The sequence below is a fragment of the Oncorhynchus masou genome, chromosome 11 (assembly GCF_036934945.1).
Source record: "Oncorhynchus masou masou isolate Uvic2021 chromosome 11, UVic_Omas_1.1, whole genome shotgun sequence".
NCBI classification, from domain to species: Eukaryota; Metazoa; Chordata; class Actinopteri; order Salmoniformes; family Salmonidae; genus Oncorhynchus; species Oncorhynchus masou.
The window spans coordinates 3,590,804-3,601,281 of NC_088222.1; the positions used below are offsets into that span (position 1 = coordinate 3,590,804).

General features: G+C 43.9%; 1 protein-coding gene across 1 annotated transcript in view; it reads right to left on the bottom strand.

Annotated features, from left to right (window-relative positions):
* The window catches only part of grin3a (glutamate receptor, ionotropic, N-methyl-D-aspartate 3A), a 116,502-nt gene extending 108,465 nt beyond the window's left edge, over window positions 1-8,037 (bottom strand). The window contains exon 1 of the mRNA XM_064979034.1: window positions 7,254-8,037. Within this exon, the coding sequence (XP_064835106.1) occupies window positions 7,254-8,009 (756 nt within the window). The 5' untranslated portion in view covers window positions 8,010-8,037. The remainder of the gene's footprint in view (window positions 1-7,253) is intronic.
* Between the last annotated feature and the right edge of the window lie 2,441 nt (window positions 8,038-10,478).

Consider the following 10,478-nt stretch of genomic DNA (forward strand, 5'->3'; position numbering starts at 1 on the left):
CTGTTAGATTTTAATGCAGCCTTTGATATTATTGACCATAACCTGTTGTTGAAAAAACATATAGCTTTTCAACCTCTGCCATATTGTGGATTCAGAGCTAATAGATCTCAAAGGGTTTTATTTAATGGAAGCTTCTCTAATGTCAAACAGTGTGGTGTACCGCAGGGCAGCTCTCTAGGCCCTCTACTCTTTTCTATTTTTACTAATGACCTGCCACTGGCATTAAACACAGCATGTGTGTCCATGTATGCTGATGATTCAACAATATACGCATCAGTAGCCACAGCTAATGATGTCACTGAAACCCTTAACAAAGAGTTGCAGTCTGTTTTAGAATGGGTGGCCAATAATAAACTGGTCCTGAACATCTCTAAAACTAAGAGCATTGTATTTGGTACATATAATTCCCTAAATTCTAGAACTCAGCTGTATCTGGTAATGAATGGTGTGGCTGTTGAACCAGTTGAGGAGACTAAATTACTTGGTGTTCCCTTAGATTGTAAACTGTCATGGTCAAAACATATAGATTCAATGGTTGTAAAGATGGGGAGAGGTCTGTCATTAATAAAGATATGCTCTGTTTTTTTACACCCCACTCAAAAGTCCTTTAGGCTCTAGTTTTGTCTTGTCTTCATTATTGTCCAGCCATTTGGTTGAGTGCTGCAAGGAAATACCTAGTTAAGCTGCAGCTGGCCCAGAACAATGTCTTGCTCTTCATTGTAATCAGAGGGCTGATATAAATACTATGCTGCCAGTCTCTCTTAGCTAAGAGTTGAGGAGAGACTTAATACATCACTCCTTCTTTTGATCAGAAACATTATTGTGTTAAATCCCAAATGGTTTGCATAGTCAACTTACACACAGCTCTGACACACACCTTACCCCACCAGACAAGCCACCAGGGGTCTTTTCACAGTCCCCAAATCCAGAACAAATTCAAGAAATCATACAGATTTATATAGAGCCATTACTGCATGGAACTCTGTTCTAGCTCATATTGTTCAAATAAACCGCAAACCTGGTTTCAAAAAACAGATAAAGCAACACCTCACGGCACAACGTCTCTCCCCTATTTGACCTAGATAGTTTTTGTGTATGTATTGATGTATTGATATGTATTGATAAATTGTAATGTATGTAGTTCTGTCCTTGAGCTGTTGTTTATTAATGCTCTGTATTATGTAATGTGTTATGTTTTGTGTGGACACCAGGAAGTGTAGTTGCGACTTTTGAAACAGCTAATGGGAATCCTAATAACATACCAAATGACCCACATGAAATAAATAAACAGCTTTTTAGATCTCCAATAAATAAACATATTTACAAGCTTCTCTTTTCATGAGTAGGCAAAGATTTTGTGGTTGTGTGTGGCATGTTCCTGGATGGCAGGAAGTTGTGCAAACGTTGGTGCAGTGTCCCTTGACCCTGAAACGCTTTCAAAGCATGTTTCATGGTCTGTACAAACCTCTCCGGCCGGCCCGTTGATGATAGGCCCTGAGGCCCTGAGGCCCTGAGGACCTGAGGACCTGAGGACCTGAGGACCTGAGGCCCTGAGGACCTGAGGCCCTGAGGACCTGAGGACCTGAGGACCTGAAGTGTTGTATGCTATTCACCTGTAGGAAGGTAGACATCTGCAGTAGTAGACCTCATGATGGCCACTTGTTATGAGGATCAATGACCATGAGAAACATTCTGTCTTCAAATGTACCTGTGAAGTCGATGTGTATGTGTTGCCACGCCTCCTCTGGTCAATCCCACGGATAAAGAGGAGCAAGTTGAGTTTCATTGCAAACCTTCTGACATGAGGAACATATTTTTGCTTTCTCCTCAAAGCTTCCATCCAATCCAGGCCACCAGAAGTAGCTTTGACCTGAGTGCAGCAGTTTCAACACTGGTTTCCTCAGCGAAGGCCAGAGTGATAACTCCTCCCCCACAGAAGACAACTGGACTGGACAGGTCAGTTCTCTTGAAAAGGCAAGGTTTCAGCTTCTGAGCATCTCCTGCGTTGATGTCCATCACTTCAGATAACACCGGGTTTTTTCTGCTGTTTCTCCACATTTGTCTGAAGTAGAAGACTCTGGTTTGACCACAGGCGTTGCATTGCCGATTCACAGCCCCAGGAAATAATTGAATTGACTCACATTCTCAGGGGCTGGGGCATCCAATATAGCCATTACCTTAGATGGAGCCTTGTGAAGGTATATGTCGTCGATGATGTGTCCAAGGTATTCAACTGATGATTGGAAGAATGGAAGAATTTGTCCTTTGCGAACTTGCAGTCCGTCAATCGCTATAACGTTTCATGCAAGTTCTGGAGATGGTCCTCTTCACCTTTCCCAGTAACGTGGATGTCATCCAAGTATTCCTCTATCTGCCCTTTGGAACAGTGCTGGTGCACTTGTGATTCTAATCAGTAGATGCCAGTAACTGAAGAGCCCCTTGCTTCATCCACATGCATCTGCAAGTAGACAGAGCTGGATGAAGTGGAAGTCTTTAACACGGTGTCTAGTATGCTGGATGAAGTGGAAGTCTTTAACACGATGTCTAGTATGCTGGCTGAAGTGGAAGTCTTTAACACGATGTCTAGTATGCTGGATGAAGTGGAAGTCTTTAACACGATGTCTAGTATGCTGGATGAAGTGGAAGTCTTTAACACGATGTCTAGTATGCTGGATGAAGTGGAAGGTGTTTCAGTGTCTTTCTGTAGACTGTGTCTGACACAAGATACAGCTGCCCCTGTGTCGATCAGAGTATGTGGTCTGAAATCCCACTCATTGCTCACGGGGTACGCTCACGGGGTACGCTCACGGGGCACGCTCACGGGGTACGCTCACGGGGTACGCTCCGGCACTCAACGTCCTTACAGGGGGAAAAAATGCAACATCAAAATCTTGATTTAACCAACACCGATCTATTTTTGTTACTACTTGGTTTTGAAGTATTGAAAGCAAACCATATGATTTAAATGAAAAGTATTTTCATAAGCAACATGAAGAGGTGACTGTAAGAAGCGCTCATCTTTTCAAATAGTCTGCATGTCATATTAAACAGCATATAAACACTCTAAATAGGTCAGGAGACAAACAGGGAGACTAAGAGAGAAAATGAATTATTTAGGCTATATTATTTAGATTATTTGAAGGCTATAGCTTACAAATAAATAACTTGTGAAGCATTTGTGAGTGTGATACACTTGGCTGGCAGGGACATTAAGCGCTCATCATTTAATTTAGTGTTGTTGTTGTATTAAATCATTATACTATATATAAGTTGTGCATATAGGTTGTGACTTCGAATTAAATACAAATTAATAAAAAAATGCAATACATATTTGTTTTGTTTAGTTTGTTGTCAATACATTTTTTGAAACAGAAGTTTGGGCAGAGTCTGTGGCTTCAGGCCCATGGTCCCTGGAGAGCCGACCAGCATTGAAGAACACCCTCTCTGTGCTTGCATCACCATTGGGGATAACACCCTTTTGGCCACTTTCGCCAGGCTAGGAAGGGATGCCGATTTGTTTAACTGTCTTTATATAGGTTACACTAAAGGTTTCTAGGCATAATAACCCAATCAAAATGGAAAGCTCCTTGAAAGAGGTAATATGTCAGGCCTATTGGACCAAAATCAATGACAGCCTATTGTATAAATGATAGAACGAAAATGAACTAAACTTTTAAGTGATAGGATTTTTTTGGTCTATAAATACTTTGCTACAATGACACACTTAGCTAGCTACCTATCTCGTTCCTTTTTGTTAGCATGTGCACATAGTAAGTACACCACATGCTTCTAGGATACGTGTATTTTCAGATATGATTCTTTAGTTGTTTACACTACATCACCGCACTCCCTCTCTAGCTCTTAGTCCTCATCTTTTGTAAGTCACCTTCATTTTGCACCTGTGTGTTTTATCAGTTTCTTTAATGAAAATATTTAGTGAACTCCATGACAGTAGCTAAAGCAAGGGGATATAGGAGCACACAAATAGAGCGTGCCCTGAGCTCGTGAAGTGAGCACTACTTGGAGTGCTACTTGAGCAAAAATTGGAGTGGGCAAAGAAAGCTCACTCCCCTCCAGCTCCTCTCTGCTCGAGTCTTCTTGGGTAAGACGCTACAAGCTTTGCACACCTGTATTTGGGGAGTTTCTCCCATTTTTCTCTGTAGATCCTCTCAAGCTCTGTCAGGTTGGATGGTCTCCACAGAGATGTTTGATCGGGATCGATGGCATTCAGGCCAAAGAGTTCAAGCGGGCTGTCATGTGGGCTTTACTGAGTGTCTTCTGTCTGGCGACGTGTCCTTCTGGAAGGTTCTCCCATCTCCATGGAGGAAATGTGGAGCTCTGTCAGAGTAACCATTGTGTTCTTGGTCACCTCCTTGACCAAGGCCCTTTTCCCCTGATTGCTCAGTTTGGCCGGGCGGCCAGCTCTAGGAAGAGTGTTGGTGGTTCCAAACGTCTTCCATTTTAGAATGATGGAGGCCACTGTGTTCTTGGGGACCGTCAATGCTTCAGACATTTTTTGGTACCCTTCCCCAGTTCTGTGCCTTCGACCTCATGGCTTGGTTTTTGGTCTGACATGCACAGTCAGCTGTGGGACCTCATATAGACAGGCGTGTGCCTTTCCAAGTCAAGTCCAATCAATTGAATTTGCCACAGATGGACTCCAAGTTGTAGAAACATCTCAAGGATGATCAATGGAAACAGGATGCACCGGAGCTCAATTTTCGAGGCTCATAGCAAAGCGTCTGAATAATTATGTAAGATATTTCAGATTTTTTATTTTTAATACATTTGCAAAAAATGTCTAAAAACACGTTTTTGTTTTAAGTTCAGAAAAAAATGAATGTAACAAAATGTGGAAAAAGGGAAGGGGTCTGAATACTTTCCGAATGCACCCTGGTGTCGATCTCCATATAGGCTTACCCTATAGTAAGGAAATGACATAGTAGCCGTGCTGACCCCCCAGCAGGTCAGTATATTCAGTGTAACTTCCTCGTCCAGTTCAATGGACACACCATTTTTTTTTTTTTTACTTAACTAGGCAAGTCAGTTAATTAAGAAAAAATTCTCACTTACGGCCTACAACGGCCAATCCTGGACCAACTGTGCAGCGCTCCTATGGGACTCCAAATGACAGCTGGATGTGATACAGCCTGGAATCAAACCTGGGGTCTGTAGTGATGCCTCTATTTTTATTTCACCTTTATTTAACTAGGCAAGTCAGTTTAAGAACAAATTCTTATTTTCAATGACGGCCTAGGAACAGTGGGTTAACTGCCTGTTCAGGGGCAGAACGACAGATTTGTACCTTGTCAGCTCTGGGGTTTAAACTTGCAACCTTCTGCGGATGTTCTATAGGAAATTTTGTGGCTCAGTCGGTAGAGCATGGCGCTTGCAACGCCAAGCGTCGTGGGTTCGATTCCCGCTGGGGCCACCCATATGTAAAAGTAGTGGCCCCAGCCGACTTGTAAGTCGCTTTGGACAAAAGCGTCTGCTAAATGGGATATATTACTAGTCCAACACTCTAACCACTAGGCTACCTGCCGCCCCTCCCCTCTAACCACTAGGCTACGCTGCCGCCCCTCCCCTCTAACCACTAGGCTACCTGCCTCCCCTAGCACCGAGATGCAGTGCCTTTATCACTGTCCCACTTGGAGCCCTATTCTACTGTACTCTACTTTACTGTGGAAATACTGAAAGGACACAGTGCACCAAAACCACTAGTCATTGCTAAAATGTTGAAGTTCAAGAGAATAAATCAGGAAGAGGGAGAATCAGTGACAATGCTTGGCTGCTGTATTAACTACCAGAGCACTGTGAGTTTAACGCTGTTCTTTATGACACCTTTACAGACAGACTAGTATGTGGGCTACGAAGTGAAACCATATCCCCATACGTTTTATTATCATCTGTTCTGTCTTGACTGTAGCAGGTTGCGTAGAAAAAATATATATATATTAAAAAAAATCGAATGTATTCACAGTTCAGACCGTTCTGTATGAGCGCCACTGCTCAATACTTCCATCAAACTGTCCAATGTTTCCAACAATTTCAGCCATTTTACGTTTCTCAAAAGGCTCCTGATTGTCACTCGGTTTTGTCCTCGACCACTGCAACGTGCTGTTCTGCCACGGCAATATTTTCCTCAGTGACGTGATCTTCACCCACTGATGTTTCATCATCAATTTCGCTAAATTAGCCGTTTTTAATTCCAATGTTCGTCTTTAATTAACAGCTGAATAAATGTAATTTCCTTTACTCACTCAATATTCCTCCCTTTTTAATCACGTTGTTTTCCCGCTCCGACCTCCGTCTCTAATGCATTGTGAATGGAAAGCATTTACAAATCAAGCATGAATTCATTTTTAGGCCGAAGTATATTTCAGTTTGTATTACAACAGTCAACCTCTCAAAAGGCCTGCTTGGCAGATTTTATACTTCTCTCGTCTCTAGTTATTTCATGCTGAGGGAGGTACACGGGGAGCGAGGTGAGGTCTCTCTCTCTGTGTGTGTGTGAGTGCGTGTGCGTTCGTGCATGTGTCTGATGAGCAGGGGAAGGTCTATTCATTATGATTTACCATATGATCGGTTGTTCACTTTGACATGTACACCCACATGTAACATTATAACTTATGAGACATTACAGGAAATTGCGCCATCTGTTTAATGAATATTGCCTTTTGGAGATAAATGCACCTGTTGAAGGGTTGACGTTCATTAGTGTTTTAATCAATAGCCGCCAGATGTGATGATGTGGTGCTATGTGCTGCAGTCGCAACGTGGAACTATGCGGATGTTCTATAGGATATTTTTCGTCTGAGAGATTTACAATTGTGGGTATAGCATATAATTTAATATTCTAATAATATAGCCTACCCATTTATGCTAATTTGAATGAATGACTGACAATTTCCTTATTTGTTTATGCAGAGACTGTTTGTTTAGGCACATATTGTTATATTCGTTGACAGATTGTTCATGGAGTGTGATTGTGAATGTAGCTCATTACCTTACACAGGAGGGACATGGAAAGAAACATATCAACATTTAGGTTGTATTGTAAATCCCTAAAGCAGCGGGCTGCGCTGTCCCCGTGGTGCTGAACACACACAGCATTCCTTCCTCAACTCTTAGTTGTTCTCGCATCTGGTTTCCAAGCGCTCTGTTCCGTTCATGCACCAGCAATAGGTAAGACAACATTGACACTCGTGTTTATGCACAGATGGATTGTGTTTGTACAGAGATAGTCGCCTTACCTTACTCTGCCGTTTGAATTCGTTCTGGACAACACTGATGACAGGAATCTGAAGCGCTGACGCGATGAATTCCAACTTCACCAGCTCGTCCCTGGTCTGAGGGAAAGCCATCATAGCAGAAACTCCTTGGACTATAACAGTATGACAAACACTCTGCAGAAACGACATGGGGTCTTCACACACAGGGGTAGGGGAAGATGAGAAGGAGAAAGCGGGTAATTCCCCGAGCCCCGCTTCCACAGCCATCACCAACTCCAGTGAGAGATTATATGGTAACAAACCGACCATGCGGTTTAGCGTCTCCATGGCTAATATGATAGAATCTCTTGGCATAAACACACGACTCCCGCTCTCCACCTGTTTGTACATATTTTTACTTTTTGACCCCCTGTCCCTTTGTTGGTTGTTCCCCGTGCCTTTAGTCCTTAGGCTGCGTAAACCGTGGTCATTAACACTTTTGGTAATCTTTTCCAACTGTCTCTCCGCTGCCTCCCTCGAGCCTCCGTCCGTGTCCCATTCATCCACGGGGACAAGGGGTTCTTTCTTGCCCCTGAAGGTGGGATCGTGACTGAAGAGCCGTGGCTGTAGGTGCAGAGCCCCGACGCGCACCGTGTGTCCAATCCGTTTGAGAATCTGACAGGGCTGCGGGTGGGAGAGAGATTCTGGAATCAGAAAGCAGAGCAGCACCGTGCATGGTGCGAGAAAAGGAAGCCGCGCAAACCGACCGAACGTCCTCCAGATCCCGAGACCCGTCATTACTCAGACCAGAGCCTTCCAACCACACCGAAACACTGAGTTCCACTCGTTCCCCTGCCCCCCTGTTATGTCCCCGCGCAGCGCCAGTTAGATATCCGATCCCTTCTAATAAATATCCCGGACAGAGCGAAGTTGTGCGCTTTTTCACCAACAGGCGCAAGTGCGGACACAACTCGTGTACAGACACAGACATATACACCACAAATGCGGCTTTTCATGTTCAAAGCTTTTCATTTTATAGATATCAAAAAAATCGAATTATAGAACATATCGAGTATTCCGTTTGGTTTCACATATCTATCCCAATGTAGGTAAAAAAAAAAACATTTGTGAACGATGGACACAAGCTACTGCACATGATTATAGTTATGTTATTATTCATATCCATTACTTATAGTTAGGTTCTCTCTCAACTTCCGTTTGTAAAATAAATATACTTCCCAAAATGTATTGCATTTTCTCCTCTGTCTCTCTCCGTTCTCCTCTGTCCCTCCGTCACTCTCCGAATATCCGCGCTCTTAACCCTGAGACCATGCGTTTTACGGTAAAAATGGAAACCGTAATTTCCGGGCATACTGCAGCTGAAAAAAGAAAAACTACAGTCACTCTCCCTCATCATGAGTATGTTTCAAGGATCCAAACACATTAAATTACACTTTGCATTCGTGTGTGTGTGTGTTTATTTTCTCCTAGAGTTTTTAAGGTGTTTCTAAAAACGAAATATTTCACTATTAAGGCTAATTATAGTGGATATGATAGCAAAGCTACAGATGCCAGTTCTTAATTAGTTCATCCTGCTGTTGTAGCATTTTTCCTGCACAGTAGGAATTGCAAACTTGTAGTGTATTCGAGATTTAAAAAGGCTTCTACAGTTTGTAATTTCCACTTTTACAATTCAGACTTTAATCCACATAATAATTCACACATCATGTTGCTGCAGGATTATTTTTCTGTGTGTAAATCTGGGTCAAATTATGATGCATCATCTGTAGGCCCTCTTGAGGTCAGGTAATATGATACTTGTGATGGTCTGCCAAGAGGTCTCGTAGAGTAAGTGAAGAACCTGCTTAGTCTGAATGGTTATTCGGACACATGGTATGGCTAATGGTCCTCTTAACATTCTGCCCAGGGGTATACTTCTACATCAAGCTTCCTCGTGCAGAAACAGCTCCTGCACTATGGGCCCATTTGGCCCGGACAAGGCTACGTTTTAATGCTCATCTCAGTAAGGACAGATGGACAATCCAAGGAAGGAGATATCAGATGATTGATTGCTCTAATCGATCTCACATTTAGAACCATGAGGTGAAAAGCTGACTGGTGATATGCAGAGAAAAATATGTAAAATAGTGACCGGCCAGGCAAACTATTAAACAAACAGAAAAATGCATACGAGGAGTTGTGGTGGCATTGATACATTACAAATAATGACATAAGAGAAGAGAAGAGAAGAGAAGAGAGGAGAGGAGAGGAGAGGAGAGGGGAGGGAGGGAGGGGGGGGGGGGAGGAGAGGAGAGGAGAGGAGAGGAGAGGAGAGGAGAGGAGAGGAGAGGAGAGGAGAGGAGAGGAGAGGAGAGGAGAGGAGAGGAGAGGAGAGGAGAGGAGAGGAGAGGAGAGGAGAGGAGAGGAGAGGAGAGGAGTGGGGGAGTAGAGTCCAGTGTGTTGGGTATAGTCCAGTAAGTGAAAGGGGTAAAGTCCAGTGTGTGGGTGGGTAGAGTCCAGTGTGTGGGGGAGTAGAGTCCAGTGTGTTGGGTAGAGTCCAGTGTGTTGGGTAGAGTCCAGTGTGTGGGGGGTAGAATCCAATGTGTTGGGTAGAGTCCAGTGTGTGGGTAGAGTCCAGTGTGTTGGGTAGAGTCCAGTGTGTGGGTAGAGTCCAGTGTGGGTAGAGTCCAGTGTGGGTAGAGTCCAGTGTGTGGGTAGAGTCCAGTGTGTGGGTAGAGTCCAGTGTGTTGGGTAGAGTTCAGTGTGTTGGGGAGTAGAGTCCAGTGTGTGTTGGTAGAGTCCAGTGTGTTGGGTAGAGTCCAGTGTGTTGGATAGAGTCCATTGTGTTGGGTAGGGTTCAGTGTGTTGGGTAGAGTTCAGTGTGTTGGTAGTGTCCATCGTGTGGGTTCTGTCCAATATTTGGGCAGTGTCCAATGTTTGGGCAGTGTCCAGTGTGTGGATAGTGTCCAGTGTGTTGGGTAGAGTCTAGTGTGTTGGCTCGAGTCCAGTGTGTTGGGTAGAGTTCAGTGTGTGGGTAGAGTTCAGTGTGTGGGTAGAGTTCAGTGTGTTGGGTAGAGTCCAGTGTGTGTTGGTAGAGTCCAGTGTGTGGGTAGAGTCCAGTGTGTGGGTAGAGTTCAGGGTGTGGGTAGAGTTCAGTGTGTTGGGTAGAGTCCAGTGTGTGTGGGTAGAGTCCAGTGTGTTGGGTAGAGTCCAGTGTGTGTGGGTAGAGTCCTGTGTGTGGGTAGCGTCCAGTGTGGTGGGTCGAGT